This window comes from Pieris rapae, chromosome 10, assembly GCF_905147795.1.
Source record: "Pieris rapae chromosome 10, ilPieRapa1.1, whole genome shotgun sequence".
NCBI lineage: Eukaryota > Metazoa > Arthropoda > Insecta > Lepidoptera > Pieridae > Pieris > Pieris rapae.
In genome coordinates, this window is record NC_059518.1 from 7,065,730 (window position 1) to 7,086,119 (window position 20,390).

Consider the following 20,390-nt stretch of genomic DNA (forward strand, 5'->3'; position numbering starts at 1 on the left):
CAATTTAGTAATCGCACATCACCATTATATTTTTCCTTACTTAAACTGTCCAATAACGCTTGTTAGGCAACATTTATGCTTTTTAATATAGCCGTATGCTAAATAGTCGATTTTAATGTGTATCCTTGACTTACAGCCGAGATTTGAATCTTATCTTTTTACTGACTATTGCGAATAAATGACAGCGTTTTTATCAATACTAGGTTATCATTTCGTGATAGCGAAATATCCTAATAATTAATTACCATACCTATTGATATCTTAGAAGCGTGCATAGAGTGGGTTTCAAAAAACGTAGATTTAGTTAAATTAAATGGATCCGAAGCATATTAGTGACAGTGAAAATGATATTGAGGTAAATTTTTTTAAAATATATTCATTATAAAAACGTATATATATATATATATATAGTCTGGACTATATAGTCCAGCCATAAGTTATGTTTTAAATAAGTGATGTTTTTTAAATCAAGTAATCTATTCTTATTTAAATTTATATCTACTGTCTCAAAGTCTCAGCAAAAAATTTAAAACAAATCCGAAACGGCCCATTTTGCCTTCTATACAGGCCTTTAATCTGTTTGGCCACGAATCTATGGAAGCACTGTTCAAGGGATACTTCGACACTGCTTGCTCCATAGATTTTTTAAGAGATTCAATGTCGCCGTGTCGTTTAGAGCATGGTATGTCCTCTAAAATCACCATAATTTAAAGTTTAAAGGGTTGAGGTCAGGGCTCGTATAGTAGCTTTCATAATCATAGTAGTCGTAATAAAGACAAAATTAGTGTACCAAATACAAGGATGCATAAAACGAGTAATTTTTTCTAAGGCATACGTTTTTCAACAAAATACCTACTGAGATATTAGTGTTGTCAACAAATAAATTCAAATTTAAGTTAGCGTAAAGCTACTATAAAACAAATGAATATTTAAACAGTGCTTGGATATAAATTGCTTCAGTATAAAGATGTAACGCAACATAATTACTCGGCTGCATTTTCAGACTCGGAGGCGATCGTCATCCACGACTATTTTAATGTAAAGTAATAATAATAATATTTATTTATTTCTCACAAAAACTTACAAAACTTCATAACATGATATGTTACAGTGAAGTATCTAAATAATTGTCATTCTTCTTTGGAGTGTGGAAAAAAAAGTAGTAAAAGTAAAGTGGATACAAACCGTGATCCATGTGGCATCAAATTATTTCAGTATATTTAGTAATTTATTATTATTTTCTTATGTAGTATTTCCATTATAACCGTGAACGGGTGCTACTTATGGTGACTGGTCGGTTTTGAATTCTTATAGGCGGAGTCATTTCGACTATGTATTTGCATGTTGTTTCCACGAGAATGTAATGCTCCTGTATATGCTCCTATTTCACCATGCCTCCTACTAATAGAGGATCTTTGACAATCTGTGACAAATCTTTGTTTGTAATTTATTTTATTGTTGTTAATTAAGTATTAATTACTTAAGATGTCATGTGGAACATGGTGTAAGTGTTGCAGCTCATTCAATTTAAAACTAGATAAAAATAAAAATTTAAAAATTTATGGCTAGACTAGTGTTATAACTTTTAAAAACATTGCAATTAAATAATTATTCATACAATAATTTCATTATGTCATTATGACTTGCAATTATTATATACTTACCTATTACACAGTATTTTATAATTTTACGTAATTTTATATTTGTTGTTAAGTTTGTTTTGTTATTTTTGATTAGGTATATTTATTATTTTTGATTATTATTTTGTTATTAAAAAGATTATAATTAATAATAAATATAATTAAAGTTAATTTCTCCTAGTTATAGAATTAATTAGAAAGTAGCAATTTTATTTAAACTGATACAGACAAATATTGATTGCGTACTAAAAACTAATGTCGCTGCTTTGACATCAACCTTTGCGAGTTAAACCGTTAACCACAAATGCATGATTGATTAATCATATCGCACCTATCATTCCTTCCCTTTTTCCTTCTTCGGTTCTTAAAAAGCGTTTAAATTACTTAATTTGTAACCAAACCTGCATATAAGCAAAATGTAGGCAATCACTTGTAAAAATCACTTCTAGAAACACCTCAATGACTGGTATGTCGCTTCCTAGGTCACACCGTTAATCTACTAGTACTAGTTAGGTATAAATTAATTTAAGAATACTAATTCAGTACGTTATCCAAACTCCCAGATCGTTAACTGAAGGGTAAAAACTAAGATATTAGCTTATTTACTTAGACTATATTTAAAAAAATCCATTTAATATCTCACCAGAACATTAAAGAAAAGCTGCGACTCAGTGATTCTGACAGCGATGCCTTCGAAGCAGTACTTCAGCACATGGGAGAAATGGGGCTCTACCAAAAGCTGCTGTTCTTCGCCATGGCACCGTTTGGATTTGTCTTCGCGTTTAATTACTACACGCAGATGTTTATTACAGCAACACCAAGCCATTGGTGCAGAGTGCCAGAGTTAGAGCATTTGGATGTTGAAATAAGGTACTTTAACATAATGATTCAAGTCACATTTCTGAGTATGTGTTGTCCATATTTTTTAAAAGGGGTTTTGACCCAAATGTTAAGTATCCAGGAATAGTACCCAGGATCAGGTTATTCCATATGTGTGTATATCACTATATTTTTTTTATATATTTACATAATACGATCTGTGCGACCGAGTTTTGCTAAACACCAGACCGGTTTATCAAAATTTGTCCCAGGTGTTTCTAAAAAGTTTTAATATAGATATATAGAAGAATTATAAACTTAATTAGTGATATTTACGCAACAAGTTTATTATAGACGTAATCTCACCACTGTGACCACTGCCGAAGGTTGGGAAAACTGTCTGATGTATGACGCTAATTGGACCCAGGTATTGCAGAATATGATAGTGCCTTCCAATACAACACTGGTGCCATGTCAGCACGGCTGGGAATTCCAGCTAACGAATATACCATATCATACAGTCGTTAGTGAAGTAAGTATGTCAAACAAATAATGAGTAAAATTACCTCTTCTGTTGTTTGGATCAAGCATTCGAATCACGCATGTATGACAGACTTAGTGCTCATTTAACACTTGCCCGTACGGTGTAGAAAAAAATATTTTAAGGTAGCCGGCATGCCTTAGACCCAAAATTGACGGGTTATTCCAAACACGAAAAATTATCTCTATAGAGTGTACTCAACAATCGGGACTCTAATGATTTTTCTAGAAACCGAACTTTTTGATTCATTTATTGAAAAAACTTTCAATAGCTAATTAATCTAAAGAGAATTTATAATATTCCACATTCAAGTAATAGAGGGTTAATATTTTCCATTTATATTTTATCCTATGTTCTTAATTTCATTTTTGTTTCATGGTTAAGCAAGAAAATCAGCTATGCATAGTTTCATACTACACTTGATAACTATTATATAACGCGGAAATTTTATAGCGAAAACTTCTCGCAATTTTTTTTATAATGACAAAATGATAAAAACAAAAGATAATATTGTTTTAAAAAATCTGAACAAACTAAGGGATCTCGTATTCAGTTACGTAAGAGAAACAGATGCAAAATTCTCTTATCTACCTCTATCACGTATATATGTATCGTCACGGTTACCTAGGACATTTGTAGAGTAAAATAAAACTGTTTCATTAAAATTGTTTGTCAAAATAAAAAATAAATATATAAATTATTATTTTTCAGCGTGGCTGGGTATGCGAAAATGCTAGTAATGTACCGTTTGCTCAATCGATGGCTTTTGTTGGTTCCTTCCTTGGAGGTATATTGTTTGGATGGATGGCTGACTTCTATGGCAGAGTGCCAGCTATTATGGGTAAGATAATTTTTAACACATAACATAAACCTATCTGGAAATAATGTAAAAGTACCGGTATATATGAAAACAAGGTATGCTGAGGCAAAAGTCATACCATATCTTCGACATCATATTAATAAGAAGTGTTTTGAAGTGAAAATATAATATCCATTCTAGTAAGGTGCTCCCTATTTAATAACAACAAATTCTGATCACGACATTTACAATTAACTCCTGAAATTGGCAGAAGATCGATCTAATACGTGCCTTCGGAAAAATCCGATTCGACAATCGACGTGCAATACTAAATATCCGCAATGTCAATTTATGTAAATAATGATATATTTTCCTGGCAATGCATTCAACGAAAAATTGTATTCACTTATTAATTAATTTTACTCTTCATTACTAGATAATTAATATCTCAATTATATCTTTCAGGAACATATTTAATTGCCTTAATAGGAGGAGTGGGCAGCATTTACACCAGTGGCCTTTGGGACTTTGCTTTCTGTCGGTTCCTTGTTGGCATGTCATTCGACAGTTGTTTTGTGATTATATACATTTTAGGTAAATATTTAAATCTATATATGTAATTATTTTAAAAAGTATTTTTTGTATTCTTCTTCATACACAAGTTTTTCTTAAGCCGTCGATATTTTCTTTACTAAGTTTCGCACAAATATAATTCACAAAGTATTATTTATTTATTTATTTATTCATAAGAAGATTCACAGCACAATACAAAAATAGATGAATATATACATAACAATATGGGCCAATTATAAATCTTCACAAATAGTTCACTTTATATATATGTATATAACAAGAAGGTACCTAAACATTTCAAAAAATTTTAGTGTTTAACAAAACAATAAACAGAAAAACAGAATTTAATTTGTTGACAAAGAAAATGAAAATGAAGTCAATCCATTTCATTCATCCTGGTTAAAATAATTTTGTACCAGAGCTCTCCTTGCTGCCTCCACATTCCAAGCGAACATATCAATGTCCACCGATGAGTTATTAATTTTTTTTATATTAGTTCTAGAATATGTGGGACCTACCTACCGCTCGCTGGTCGGAAATATATCAATAGCTCTGTTTTATGGAGGTGGAGCAATTATGCTACCGTGGGTATCCATCTGGTTGGGAGACTGGCGAAAATTGCTCTGGTTTACAATATCACCATTGCTTATATTATTTCTTATACCCTTCGTTATTCCTGAGAGTGCCAGGTATGTGTAAAAGGGAAGCTTTTAAGAACTTAGCCGTTGAACCAATTTTGATATAAATGTAATAATATAAAGTTTAAATAAATAGATTAGGTTGCGCTACTTGGAATGGACCAGTTTACCTTTTGACTAACCAAAAGGTTCTATTCTAGTTAGGTACATTTAATGGAGTCGACGGGAAACACGTAGTATTTAAATAATACATATATATATATGTTCAAATACTATACGTCCATTGTCCGCGATTGTCTTAATAATGATAACATTCTCGTCTTAAATATAAAAGAATGTCTCGATAATTCTTTGTTTTATTTTTAGATGGCTCTCATCGCGTGGACGTTCAAAGAAAGCTATTGAAGTTTTGCGAAGATTTGAAAAGCTTAATGGAAGGAAAATTCCGGATGATGTTTTGGACGAATTCGTCGTATGTATCTTTCTAATATAGATAACTATCAAAAGGAATTACACAAATTCCGTACAATAATAAATTACCTATATTGCTTCCGGTACCACCACTTTAGTACGGCATTAGGTTTTTCGACATTTATTATTTAATATACACTATAAAAAACCGTACATTAATAATTCGTCGTTTTTCCTCATTTGTACCTGAGAAATTCTCTTCACTCACGTACTTACCTACCTAACTGTACCGCTCAGAAATGACGGCATAGTGCTCAGAGGTATTTTCTGATATAGTAACAGCCTTCTAAGCGTTATTCACGTTGGTTCATTTCACAGGTTATTTTTTCCATGGGTTTGTAGTCTATAAACAGTGTCGAATATTCGGTTCTTTTAAATCATAATTCCAAATGGATACAATTTAAATCGCAACTGCTATCTTGTTGTGTTGTATGAGTCAAATCATTATTACATAAAATTTATAAGCAAAATTAGCCTTCTGAACCGTAATCAATACAATTATTTCTATGGAAAATTGAAACTCTAAGGTAACAATGATTTCGGATTAATTACAATCAAATTATAAAAAAACCATTACACAGCATTAATCGAATGTAATTTACGACATTATTAACTCACTTTTATTACAGATATCTTCAAACAAACAGAAAATCTCCAATGAATCGCTTAAAGATGTCTTCAAAAGTCATCACCTACGTAAAATGTTGTTTATTCTGTCAATAACAAGCATGTTCGGCGTTATCGTGTTCGACACTCTGGTTAGAATGTGTCATGGTCTTGGTTTGGACTTCTTTGTTACTTTTACCATGGTATCTGCAACTGAAGTGCCTTCTGTGATATTGGTAGCGGTCACGCTTGATAGGTAAAGTACTCTTGCCACTAGAGGCCAAGTAGGGTATGAATTAACCTGACCTAACGTCTCGTTTTAAACAGGACTGTCCTTTTTTCCAATTACGAGTCCCGGTGTCCCCGAAATGAACTATGGGACGCAAAATTCTCCCATTTTCCTAAACCGCGCGAAAATTTTAGCAGTAGTATATAAAATGAGCAAGCCCAGATTTTCATTATTATATGAAATCGTCACGAAATTAAAAAAAATAGCTATAATTAATAAATTGTGGGTACCTATATTTTTTTATTCGTAACTTTAAAGCCAACTTACTTCTCTAAATATTTAAAAGTGTCTTTTTCATTCAATGCTTATTGTTTGATCTTAAATATTTTTTTTAATATCCCCTTTTGAGTGAAAGAATAAATGGTCAGTATAGGTATGATATAACCTTACCGATTTATTGCATTTTTCTTTCAGATTTGGTCGTCGGAAACTAACCTTTGTACCTACAGTTTTGACTGCCATTTTAGCAATAACTGCAACATTTGTTCCAAAAGGTAAAAAGGCTTTGAAAATTAAAAATTTGCGTATAGGTTGCATTTATTTTAGGAGGTCCTGCATTACGATACTTTTATTAACATATGACGAATTAAATTACCTACCAAATATGTACCTAATATTATTAACGATAATTTATACTAAGATTTTAATTTTATTAAATAGGTACTTGGTTATTGTTTAAAATTATAATATTAGTATCGATGAAAATACACTGATTTAAAAAAGCACAACCAGTAAAAGATTTATTAAAAAAATTTTTTTGTCTATTTGTTAACATTTCTACAAGGATAAACTTTTACTTATTTTCAGATAGCCTGCGAGATATACACAAAATAGGGAACAGCTATCAAATGAATCTTAATAAAATATATTTCAGGTATTCCAAGAGTAGCAATTGCCGTGCTAGCTAGGTTTATGACAAATATGACCCTCACTGTCCTCATGCAATGGACTGCTGAATTACTTCCAACACCCGTGAGAGCTTCGGGCAGTTCGTTCGTTCATGTCATATCATTTTTGGCTACTATGGTCTCGCCTTTCATAGCTTTCTCGGTAAATATTATTATATTATATAATGTATAATATGTTAATGTACTAAGCCGTAGTGTCGTACTGGTAAACGGTTAGTTGGTAACGCCCGTTAATTTAAGATCTTGTGTTCAGTTTCTAGATAATAATAGTTGTAGATTGAATCACCCGTTTCTCTGACCAATGAAACAAAAGCAATTATGTATTACAACTTTGAAGCTCGAATGTGAGCTAACGAATTGTCGCCTAGCATTTTTATTATATACATTACTTATATGCTGTTATTCTACTGATAATAATTGTACCTATATATTTCTTGTAGTAATCTAGGATCAATAGGGACCTAATTAATGAATACTTTTCATTTACAGGAGAGATTGTGGTTTGCGCTTCCCTTTATCATTATATCGGGAATCTCATTATGCGCTGCTAGCATCACCCTACTTCTGCCAGAGACAAAAGGTCGTCAGATGCCACAGACAATAATAGACGGCGAGAAAATTGTTCAGAGTAACACGCTGTGCGGGTAAATAAATAAAACGTAATTCTTTAAATCGGAATGCATAAAAATGTTTGTATGTCGAATGTTTTATGGAACTATGTTACAGTCACCGGCACGCCTGCGATGCCTTCTTTACCTTATTTAAACAATCCTAGCTAAAGATCAAAAGTAGCAATATATCTGCCAACTAACTTAATTAGCCGATCAATAGACAGCGGAGCCTAACTAAACGGCGTCGTTTAACTAGCAGCCTGAAGTATACCTATTCAGCCGTTGCATTTCTTATATAATTTTATAAACTGACTGGCAAATGCTTAGGCCGTTGGTACGACAGAGTCATTATTTGGCAGAAATTAAATAAGATGAAACTCATATGACTTAAAAAATATTTCTGTTTACAAGCTTGTTAACATTTAATTGCTTGAGTCAAATTCACATTATTATTGTCACTACAATTTTCCATTGTACTGTTGTTTTTCATGAAGCTTTGAAAATCACCATCAAATTTGTGGTTCGCCGACGCCAGTTCACAGTTTGAAAAGTTTCGTTTCGAGTACCTATGAGAGTGCAGAAAGTGGCTAGGCACGCAAAGAAACATCATCGATCCAAGTTGCCTAGCTGTTTGATCAACTGGCTGAACATTTTTCAGGCCGCTACTAAAACGGCTAGGCTGTTAATTAAACGGCTAATTAATCTAGTTGGCTGCGAAAAACACTGATAAAAATATCATTTATTTCAGAAGCAATGCAGAATCAGAACAAGATCTACCAAAAAGAAGATCTCTTATAACATAGAATATAAAACCAAAATCACTCATTGTAAGTTGATTAGATCTAAGTATGATAAGATGTTTTAATAAAAAATAAAAATATGTATTGATCTTTCACTATTTTAATAGTTAACTCAATTAAAAAAACTATAATATAAATTCCTCAATACGCAATGTAGGTGACTAACTTTTGTCCAATTTCCTATTTATTTCATCATGGCGAGTATTATAAAGACAAAAATTATTTGAAATAGTACACAGCACATTAGTTCAGCCGAGACCTGTTACTAGCGATTCAATTAAATATTGTATACTTTACGAGTTATTTTAAAAAGAATTTGGTGTTTACTTCATTATTGTTCCGAGAAACATGGTTTCGTCTGTCACATCTCACGCGACCTTAGGGCATAGGACGTTTGTTAAATTGATTTGATGGTCACTAGTCAGTCTTCTCACCCTCGCTCCATTCAGACGAGAAAATCGATATAATATACTTACCACGAGTAAAATAAGAACAATTTCCAATAACTAAACTCAACACATAATATTAGTAAGAATAAATAATAAGTAATTTTTCAGTAAAAAAATTTCCATGAAATTTAAAATCAAACCGCGTGGTATAAGGAAATACTAAAGCTTTGAATATAATCGTAGTTAAATCTGTTATTGTCTAGTCTTATCTCTGTTATATCTTATCCGTTTTAAGTACTCATCTATCTCTTCCATGTCAACGTAAATACAACTTGATAGAAACAGACGAAATCCTCTTTTCCTTAGAGTGCAATTGTAATGAATTATTATCTATTACAAACGCAGCATAAACAAATACTTCTTTAGAGTATTATGACGAATATTTAAACGAATTGTCTATTGAATAAAACAACAGATAACAAACAATTTCTTTAATCAAGTTGGCTTAATGCTAAGATACATTTTCCCGTTAATATTCTGTTTGACAGGGTTAATTCTCTTCAATATTTGCGTCATCGTCTCTACCAAACGTTCGCTAGAGACTCCAGTGCGTTTGGACTTGAATTTAGTCAGAAGTTCCGTAGTTGTCATTGGTTTACGTGTTAAATAACGGCGTACTGCTTCTTCTGTCACGCCGCATTCGCTGTAAGAAAAAATCAAATAAGTTGGAATATTTATGGCCCCAAAATAATTATTTCGGCTGAACACATATTCCTATTTAATTATTAATGTAAAAAAAATATATTATACTGTTTAATTTATTAGTACACCTTTACATTTTTAATAAGAAATCTTCACACATGAATTCAATTAAGTGTTTTACAATAAAAGTCATACAACCCAAGGTTCGCTTATCATTAGATATTCTTTTTATGAAGTGAAACTTCTTTAGGCGCATAAGGGCAAAAATTTAGGAATTGAAAAAAAAAATGAGATATAGAAAGTCCCTGGACACGATGGCAGGGGAGTAGAGTAATTATCAAAAAAAAAAAATTTTGGAAACGCGATAATAATAATATTTATTTATTTATATTATCATTATCACGTATACAGTGAGTAAACAGAGTGAATATAGATATAAAATTCATGGAGTGATCTTATATTGGTACATGAAATTGGAGCTTTTACCTTAGTAATAATTAATTTACGAAGAAGTTCTACTTCTTTTCTGTAAAACCGGGCAAGGATTAAACGGGTAAGAGGCTCATCTCATGGTAAGCGATACCGCGCCCGCGGACACACAAATTGTCCAAAAGCAAGCAAATGCGTCGTTGGCTTTTAAAAAAAAGTTAGGTTTTTTTATATTTGAAATAATCTAGGTATACACTACTCCACATACTCACCTATAAGTCGAGTCAAGTTTAGCTCGTTTAGACGGCGGTTGGTTAGCGGAACTGGCATTAGCAGCGGCCACAGCCGCCTGAGCAGCACTGGGTATGGGAGTACCTGAGCGGGAAGTACTGGCGCTACCCGCTGCACTTGCTATGAAAATGGGATTTATTGTACTTGGAGATGAAGTTACATTCGTAGAAATATCGTGTTTATCCTATTTACATCCCTTCGTATCCGTATATCAACGTTAAAAAAACTTTATATACAATATTTTGTAACTAAATTACTCATTATTTATTTGTTTAATTCCTAAAAAATACAGATATGTTTTGCCTCCAAAACCACAACAGGTATATATAAATTACCAGATTCGCTTCCTTATGTTTCACTAATAGAAAATTGATTGTGAATTTATTAAAATTTTTGCAATCAGTAATCAATTAAATTTCTATTTTTTTAAATCATGTATTTATAGTATTGAAGTAAATAAAAACTGATAATTATTAAACATATTGTGTTTGTCTGTTAAAATGTGCGTGTTTTTTTCTTAATAAGCAAGTAATGTCTTCTGTGTATGATAATCGAAATCTTTTTTATTTACCTTTATCAGTATGGCTTTTACTTTTCTTTGGCTTCTTGCTGTTTGAAGTGCTCTCCGGGTCTGTATCAGAGTCTGAACTGAACTCTGTTTCAGATTCTGGAAAAAATAGTTCAAATTTGCTTATTGATTTATTGTATAAACAATGTCTAATTCAAAACAGTCGTTTCTAACGTAATAGCGACCCTACGTAAGGGTTTCCCTAGTATCAAAGAAAAATATTATATTTATTTTCGTCATCAGCGAAAGGATAGCTATATCATATCACAGTGTGCAAGAAAGAGTGAAAAACTCGCGCGTATAAAGTAAACGTAAGGATTTTGATTTGCAAATGAAAAATGGGGCAGTAAATTATTCGTACCATGCAATATTGCATGATATAATTTAGTCAAATAAAAGTAAAATTTCTTCATAATATTTAAATGTACTTTTTTATAGAGTTTGATGGAACTTTAAGTAATAAAAAATATATCAAAAATACTTATAATACTCACCCTTCTTTTCATCCGGTTTCTTCTTCTTCTTTGTGAGTTTGCTGGCTCTCTCCTCACCTTCCTTTGTATGTTCATCTTCTTGTTCAGACTCTTGTTTCTGCTCTTCGTCTTCTTCACTATCCTCGTCAGATCCTAGAAGTTTTCTGAAAATAATCATATTACATATTTTGAAGAAAAAAAGATCCATGTATGCTACTGAATAGTGAATTGTGTGTAGATTTGTATGTGTTATCATGTGTATACATCAGTTCATCATCGACATTTGTAATTAGTGCAAACAAATTTATTGTATATAAATATATCTGCATAATTTAGTTAAAAGTTACATAAATAATGATTCTTTAATTTTTAAATATCAATTAAAGCAGGACAAATATAAATAAATAATAAATACTTAGTTATAATTAAAATTTACGTAAAAAGCAAAAATTATATGTATAATGTATATAATAAAATTTTTAATATGTTTACCGCAGGGCGTCTTCTTCGGCGACGCCTTTAAGTTCTTTATTTGCTTTGGTCTCATGATCCGACTCACTGAAAGAAGACATTACATAAATTAGGAATACTTTTTACATGTAATAAGACTTGGATTGTGTTCATCATTGGATCAATTCTACTTTAATGGGAACTGGATTTTATAGTTTCGAAGGTTTTAAAACATCTTGTAGTTTGAAAATTGTACAGAAACATCAAAAACGAGAAAGTATTTGATATCATTAGGGGCTCCTTAGAAGATAAACACAGTCTCGAGTATCTTAAAAGGTAAAATATAGTTTCCCATACCTATCAGATGAGTCTGATATATAATCTCTTTCTCGGCCTTCTTCATCTCCATCGTCGCTCTCTTCGAACGCCTCATCTTCTACTTTCTTCTTCTTTTTTGCTACAGCTCCTAATTTTATGATTATTTATTAACATAAAATATAACTTAAAATATATGGAATATTTTAATCTTTGTAGCTATAGATCGATAAATAGATTGATTCAGGCGATCCATAGTGCAGAGATCATGTGCTTAAGTAACGGGTTATATTAAAATATTCCACATTACTAAAATAACGTCTTTTATATCGGTTTGTACGAAACCTTCACGAGACAGAAAAGTTTGTTAATTATTTTTTGAGGTGGATCTTGGATAGAGCTGTAGGCGTACCTTACCTTTCTTGGGCTTTTTCTTAGTACCGGAATCACTATCTTCTTTCTCTTTGTCACCTGCTTCTGAGTCTGAAGAGTCATCATCCGAGTCTATCCATTCATCCATATCGGAGATTTTTAATTCTAAAAGTAATATTTTATATCATGAATTCACCTTAAAGTCAGTTAGAAAGCATACATTAGTATAATTTACAAGTACTTTTAGATTTTCCATGGTTCAATTCAACAGTTCTTGACCAAATATTGCAAGCGGTAGACAATTAAAGATAGAACTGTAAAAATAAATATTGCAAGCTATCCATAGCTAACTAGCAGACTCGGCCAAGTGTTGAGGCTAAGGTTTTTGTTATATAAAATAGTAGTAAACTATTCAAGGGAAAGTTTGGTACTTTTAACACTGCGCCATATGTTCGTTTTGTATCAAATAATAAACAAATATTTGCAATGAAATAATATTGCGACTATAATTAAAGATCTAAGCTATCCTATCTCTTACGTTGGACCAGACTGCTTACGGTGTGCCAATTTAATTTAAAATCGGTTAAGTAGTTTAGGAGTCCATCGCGGACAAAAATCGTGGCACGAGATTTATATATATTAAAATGTAAAGAGCTTGTTCAAAATTTTATGACAATTTACTTCAATAAATAAGTACAGATTTTTTGTTCTGAAATGATTATTATTTAGTATGGCTGACCTTTTTTAGATTTAGAAGTTTTAGTTTTCTTCTCATCTGGATCCTCTTCATCTTGCGCGTCATCACCCCGCATGCGCTTCCGGAACATCAACGAGAAGTAGTTTATTACTTTGTTGCGTCTGAAAAGTATTGTCTTTAGAAAAGGAAAACTCAGGCTATAATTATATCCCTCATAGCTTTACCCACATTATGTTGTCAGATTTTATATAATATTACATTTTAAATAAAAATGTGATATTCAAATGATATTACATTAAACTTTTTTGTAAGAAGAAATTTAAAGTACAAGAAATTTTTTTAATTTAAATTACCATGGAGGTGATTGCATGGACAAATCAAGTCGATCCATAACAACGAAATTCCGATTCTTTTAACTCTATTGATGCAAGCCTATAACCAAATCTCTTTCCATTGGTAATTGTATGAAGAATAATTAATACCAACTCTAACCTTCCAAATTCCTGCTCAGCTTCTTCAGCTGATAGAGCTTTGTACCTTTGTATTGGCTGGAAGTTGTACCTACAAAATAATTATTATCATACAGATATTCTAGTCAATTATAACAATGTACTTCAGTGCTTGACTTGGATAGTAATTTATATTTTGTAACCTCAAATCCGATAATGGGGTAAGAGGTAATAATCTTTTTTATATAATATATAAATAGGTATACATTAAAATAAAATAAGGGTACCATTCTTGTAGTGGATATGCATCAATTGCACCATCAGCCGCATGAGTAAAGACATAGTATGCAGTGTTTTCTGATACACCACCTTCACGAATTCCTTTGAACCTAGAATTAATAATTTTTCATGTATGCATTTTCCATGTTATATGGTAGCTATAGAACACTTCTCCCATTGTAAATACACATCATTAATAGTGGGAAAATGAGGTATAAATTACCTCATTTTCCCTTGTACTAATACTTGAAATGTATACAAAACCATTTATTCATGTTGGTAACATAATGTACACTTATGAATGCCAAAAAAAAGAAATTTAATGTATTTTGAAATGCTTCTAATTTAACATTTACTGCCAGTTCTCAAATCAAGGGTGTAGAACGGAAGAGAAAACCTGGCAATGAACTCTCCACCACTCTTTATAATTGCAAAGTTATTTATATTATTTGTAAAATACTTACTTTTTCCCAGTCTTCCCACCCACTTTTAATATCCATGGTTGATCTTCTGGTTTATATTTACGAGATATAATTCCAAACTTTTTCCTTCTTGCTTCTTCTCTTAATCCTCGTCCATATTCTGAGCCAGCACCATATCTACAAAAGACTATAATAAGACTGGGCTATATTTATATATTATTTAGTGTATACAGAAAAAAATATCATCTGATGAAATCACTATATGTATTCCTGTTTTAAAGTAAAATGAAATAAATAAACTAGTATGTTAAAAAATCTAATATCATAAATTTCACATATACTCTTTCATTTTACACAGCTAATAAAATATTATAAATATATAAGAAATATTTACTTAGGCATATCTTCATCTATTCCCTTATACTCCTTGATGTTATTCTCTCTTTCCATTTTGACATGTGTCCATTTAGCAAAATCTACATTCAGAGTTGCATTGAAACGCATAACATGGTATTTCTTTTGACCATCTTTAGGCACTCTGATTTTGAACTCCTGCACTGATGCCGATTGCTGTTAAAAGTCAAAAAGAAGATCTTTAATAATGAATTCAATGTCAAATTGTTATGTTTAGGCTCTATATAAATTATTTTAATATCACGTAATGTTCGGTATGTCGACGTAAGAGGCACTTGTAATTTTTCACAATTTTTATTTAATTTAAATTAAGCAAAACGTTATAGGTCATACTTACCGAAGCCCCTGCTATTGGAGCATTCATATTGAAGTATAAATTTTCTTGCTAGGTTATAATTATTAATTCAAGGTAAATATTATAAATGTTGTTTATTAAATATTAATAAGCATATTACTAAGTTTCAAGTTTTAATCACTGAAATCTTTTTATCACATTCATGATTCAAGATAAATTTCACTCTTCACACGGCATACTTTTTTTTTTTTTTTTTTTTTATATTATGGCCCGCACGGTTTGTGCATTGTGGCCCAGGGTCAAAACAGGGAAACGGGTAAAAAAATAAACGTAACGGATGGAACGGAATTAAGGAAAGGAAAATCTATAAAATAAAAGATCAATTCTTATAGAGATAGATATAAAAGGAGTGTAAGAAAAGATATTTACATATATACACATTCATAGGATCTAAATTTTTATATCATTACTTAAGATAAAAGCTGCTAAAAGTTTATATATATGTGGGTCCATTGTTGAAAGTAAACAGGATATGGATGAAGGGAAAGGAATTTGAAGGGAAATGAGACCGTCGATAAGAGCCGACCGTTCGCGCCGAGAACAAACAAAAATGATGTGATTCAAATCAGCTTCAGCATATCCACATTCGCACGTAGGGTTGTCAATAATATTAAACTTAGCAAGGTGAGCTGGGGTGCAGACGTGTCCCAGACGCATACGAGACAGTATTGTTGTAACTCTTTTACCGAATCTCAGTCTCCAAAACCAGGGCTTAATGGGTATAGAAGGTTGAATAGCACGATAATGGCGACCTTTTGAACGATCTTGATTCCAGGATTCAGTCCAGGAATTCCGGAGATAAATCCCAGAAAGAGCCATCAAGTCATGCGCATAGTTTCCAAAAATATCCACATCTCCACTATCCACTGCCTCATTGGCAATACGGTCGGCTTTTTCACGGCATACTTTACAGTTAACATCTGTTGAATGTTGATGACTGTTCAAAGTCAAACTTTAAATGAAGTTAGAACTTAGAAGTTAGAAGTCAGAAATGGAACTATGGAAATGTGAACAGCCTGTCAAGTGTCAGGTGGTTGCGTCAACGACCTATCGGCTATCACCTATGAGAAGACATCTACAAGTGACTATACTCTATATTATATGAATTATTATAGTCTGCCGTGACTCTCGACTGCAAAGTGCAAATTTGAAATTTAAAATTTTAATGTGTGCACTGTGCATCTAATTTGCTTATTTGTAACTTAAATCATATCTAACACCAAATTAGAAAAATGGGTAAAAAGAAAAACAAAAATAAAATAAGTGGCGCTGTGAAAACTGCAGCAAAAACTGAGAAAAAACTTGCAAGTAAATTAAAAAAAGAACTGGCCGACTTGGGTGAGGTTAGAAATTTATAAACAAAACATTAAAAAAATATGTTTTATTTAGGTGAACGCTTTTAAATTTAATCACAGTGCAATTATGTAGTAGCCAATTATTATTATTTTCTTTTTGCTGTGATTTATCAATTTCAAGCAGTATAAATACAAAAGTTGCACCCAATATTTTCGTGTACCGACAGTCGGCTATATTTGTAGGAAGATATATCGAAAGTGATCGCAGAAATCGAAAGAGAAGAAGCCAAAAGGGCAGCAGCTTCTGAAAAAATTCTAACATCGCCTCCATCACCTAGAGCCTATGCTTCACTCACACCACATCCAACTAATAATGAGCTCATTATGTTTGGAGGCGAATATCATAATGGACAGCAGGTTAGTGGTTATAAAACTATATTTATCTCCACCACGAGCTTATAACTTTATAACTAAAAGTAGGAAAGATAAGAAGATAACAAAATAGGCTATTTTATTGTAATATAATATATTGTTACTTAGTAAGAAACATTGACTTAACTTAAATTATAATGTTTATTTTTCAGACAGAAATATACAATGACTTGCTATTCTTCAACCCAGTAAATAATTCATGCAGACAAGTCAAGGCACCTGGGGCTCCACCACCTCGTAGTGCACACCAGGCTGTAGCAACACCGGCCAACAAGTAAACATCTTGAAATCATTTTAATAACTGTGTCAAGACTACAATATCATAGAATACAATATCATAGTTACTTTATATTGCTATAATGTTAAAGTTATTCTTTTATTTTAGGGGAGAATTATGGGTATTTGGTGGTGAATTCACAAGTCCCACAGAAACACAATTCTATCATTATAAAGATTTGTGGTGCTTCTTACTGTCTGAAAAAAAATGGGAGAAGGTATGAACATATACTTAATTCAAAAATGTGCACATCTACAGGTAGTAATAATAATATATGCTTTCTTAGGTTGTTTCACCAAATGGTCCATCTCCACGTTCTGGGCATAGAATGGTACTTTTAGGTAGAAAGCTGTGTATCTTTGGAGGTTACTCAGATGATGGAAGAGAGTGCCGGTATTTTGATGATATATACACATTCTGTTTGGACACGAGACAGTGGACAAAGTTGGCTCCAAATGGAAGGGGACCGTGTCCCAGATCAGCTTGTGTCATGTTACCTGTGGGAAATGATGGGGTAAGTTCCTTCACCCTTTGTAGTTATTTTGGATAAACACTTTTTTAATATGGCAAAAACAAATTTTAACATATAAGTATTTCTCTGATAATTTTTGTCATTGGCTAGTGTGATTCCTAAGCCAAAGCGTAAATACCACAGAAGATTGCTAAGAATTGAAACTCTAAGTAACACATCTCAGCTCTTACTACTTTAAACACATCAGAACATATATATTAGAGATGAAACGGTTAGCAGTTTTGCCGAATACCGGATACCGAATATTCGGCGGAACTTAGTCGTTTGATATATCTCACACACGAACACTTCAATCACTCAGGTTTAACTCAAAAAAAACTGCTGACGATTTAAAAAAAAACTAAGTTTACCCAAGCGATTGAATGTTTGTTAGAACAAAAACGGGCTATATCATTGTATGTTGCTGATCACAATACACTCATAAATTTGCAACTCAACAGTGGAGCTTAATGGCGCCGTGTATCAATTTATTAAATTGATACACAATTGCAGATGTTAATCACTATGTCATGATAAAAGTTATATCCACAAATTCATTTACATTGAATATAACAAAAAAATCATTTTAGATTATAGTGTATGGTGGTTTCTCTCGTGTAAGAGAGGGTCGTACGGAGAGAACATACACACATACAGACATGTTCAAACTTACCTGTAAAGGATCTAGTTGGTCTTGGCGCTCACTCTCCGGTGGAACGAGCGCACGCGCAGGTCAAGCCGCTGCAGTTAATATACACACTAATAGAGGATATGTGTTTGGGGGTGTCTGTGTAAGTATGAAATGTTATACTAGTAACTGCCTTATAAGACTAACCATTTCACTATTATTTAAATAAGCTCTCAGATATACGTTGTATAGTATCTTGAAAATGTTTTCTATTTTGCGAAAATGAAATTAATTAAATTATTATTTGATGAACCATTAAATGAATATATTTTTGGGTAACTTTTCGAAATATTTAAAGTTATTTAGAATTTAATGCGCAGAAATAGATATATGTTTAGGTTATGGCCTGGTAAAAATTCTGTATTATTAACTGCCCATTTAAGGATCTGTAACTAACTTCCGAGATGCTATGAAGTTTTCCTTAAAATCAAAATATTTTAATTGCACTTGATATTATCGTAATCCATCTATATAGGATGTAGAAGAGACAGAAGAAGACATCAGAGGGGATATGAGTGATGAGCTTCAAGTAATAGACTTAGAGACATGTCGCTGGCATCCAGTTATACTCAAGGCGGAACAGGCGATTCCTGCTCCCGTACAAGAGAAAATGGACGAATCACCTGAAGAGGCAATTACAGGTATTATATTTTTAGTAAATTTATACTTTTTAAAAACATACTACACACAGATAATCGAACAATTCTCTTACTCTTTTTTGCACAGCGCTGCGTCTTTCCTCTCTTTCGCATATAACTCCGTCTTTGTCTCACACTTAAAAATTTCTAGAATATTCCTTCATCAAAGGTGTTTTATTAGTGAAAACGGGTTTCATGAAAACATACCACTCGACTTCACTTGTTCTGAGACTGCCTGAAATAATGTTTCAGCCTCCTGCAAATTATAACTTTCTAATTTGTGAGTCAGTGTCTCTCATGAAACTGCCATAAATAACATTTTGGAAAAGCTTGCTGAAAACCTCTCTAACGTGCGGAATAATCGAGAAACATTTCAGCCAACCCGTCTTCATAACAATATTATGTTTAAAATTAACTTGCATATTACAACGACAAATAACGATTTCGTTCAAAATATTTAACTTACTTAAAAATAAGGATTAATTCCCCATTCATTAATATCTATATTAAATTATAATTTTCTGACATAGTCATTAATACGCGATATAAAACCTTTTTTTCAGTGGTAACAGACGAAGTATTTACCATGAAACTTGGTGGTGCAACGAATCAAGTAGCGAGTACAGTAACTGTCGCTGCACCGAAACCCAAATCTGGTCCCAGCCCAAGAATGTCAGCCATGATGGTCGTGCACAGATCTACCCTCTTTGTCTACGGCGGAGTGTTGGAGAAGGATGAAAAACAATTCTACCTCGGTGATATGTATAGCTTAGGTAATCATACCTTTTGGCGATTGTATTTGGTACATAGAAAAATGTTTAATACTTTCTTAAAAAGTTTTTATATTATTTTGCTTCAATTCTTGCCAGTAAAAGTATACCTATTTAATATCTTAATTTGTGTGTAATATGTAGATCTACACAAGTTAAACGAATGGAAGACGATTATAGAACAACCCAAGTTACCTGACTGGCTTGGTTCAGACTCTGAAGACGAATCAGGTTCTGGGAGTGCGACAGAAGATAGTGAAGAGTCTGAAGAAGAGTGAATACATATTATACTTACTACTGTAATATTAAGTTAAACAATTTTTTATTATATATATGTTTAAACAAAATATAGTTTTATTTAAAAATATTGCTTGTAAATATGTTTATTCTCTCACCTTATGTACCCAGACAAATATTTTTTATATTGTAATGTATAAACGACAGTTTTACCTAATTATTTTATCAAGTTTCTTCATCCA

The 20,390-nt window shown here is 32.1% G+C and overlaps 3 protein-coding genes across 3 annotated transcripts; 2 read left to right on the forward strand and 1 right to left on the reverse strand.

Moving 5' to 3' along the window:
* The first annotated feature begins 237 nt into the window (after nucleotides 1–237).
* Nucleotides 238–8,777, forward strand: LOC110993464 (beta-alanine transporter). Its single transcript, XM_022259744.2, has 12 exons — nucleotides 238–355; nucleotides 2,287–2,510; nucleotides 2,814–2,991; nucleotides 3,712–3,841; nucleotides 4,265–4,393; nucleotides 4,869–5,061; nucleotides 5,377–5,482; nucleotides 6,111–6,343; nucleotides 6,791–6,870; nucleotides 7,251–7,426; nucleotides 7,774–7,928; nucleotides 8,644–8,777. The coding sequence occupies exons 1-12, from the start codon at nucleotides 314–316 to the stop codon at nucleotides 8,696–8,698; spliced, it is 1,701 nt and encodes a 566-aa protein (XP_022115436.2). The 5' UTR covers nucleotides 238–313; the 3' UTR covers nucleotides 8,699–8,777.
* Nucleotides 8,778–9,560: 783 nt separating this feature from the next.
* LOC110993476 (general transcription factor IIF subunit 1) lies at nucleotides 9,561–15,476 on the reverse strand. Its single transcript, XM_022259763.2, has 13 exons — nucleotides 15,283–15,476; nucleotides 14,926–15,101; nucleotides 14,574–14,708; nucleotides 14,118–14,219; nucleotides 13,874–13,942; nucleotides 13,424–13,542; nucleotides 12,730–12,849; nucleotides 12,355–12,463; nucleotides 12,040–12,105; nucleotides 11,569–11,711; nucleotides 11,078–11,173; nucleotides 10,488–10,626; nucleotides 9,561–9,787 (listed from the first exon to the last, which is right to left on the reverse strand). The coding sequence occupies exons 1-13, from the start codon at nucleotides 15,307–15,309 to the stop codon at nucleotides 9,580–9,582; spliced, it is 1,509 nt and encodes a 502-aa protein (XP_022115455.2). The 5' UTR covers nucleotides 15,310–15,476; the 3' UTR covers nucleotides 9,561–9,579.
* Nucleotides 15,477–16,427: 951 nt separating this feature from the next.
* On the forward strand, nucleotides 16,428–20,226 carry LOC110993482 (kelch domain-containing protein 4). The gene is made up of 9 exons (XM_022259770.2): nucleotides 16,428–16,643; nucleotides 16,839–17,012; nucleotides 17,180–17,301; nucleotides 17,413–17,521; nucleotides 17,591–17,818; nucleotides 18,406–18,606; nucleotides 18,979–19,144; nucleotides 19,705–19,914; nucleotides 20,056–20,226. The coding sequence occupies exons 1-9, from the start codon at nucleotides 16,533–16,535 to the stop codon at nucleotides 20,187–20,189; spliced, it is 1,455 nt and encodes a 484-aa protein (XP_022115462.2). The 5' UTR covers nucleotides 16,428–16,532; the 3' UTR covers nucleotides 20,190–20,226.
* Nucleotides 20,227–20,390: the final 164 nt, after the last annotated feature.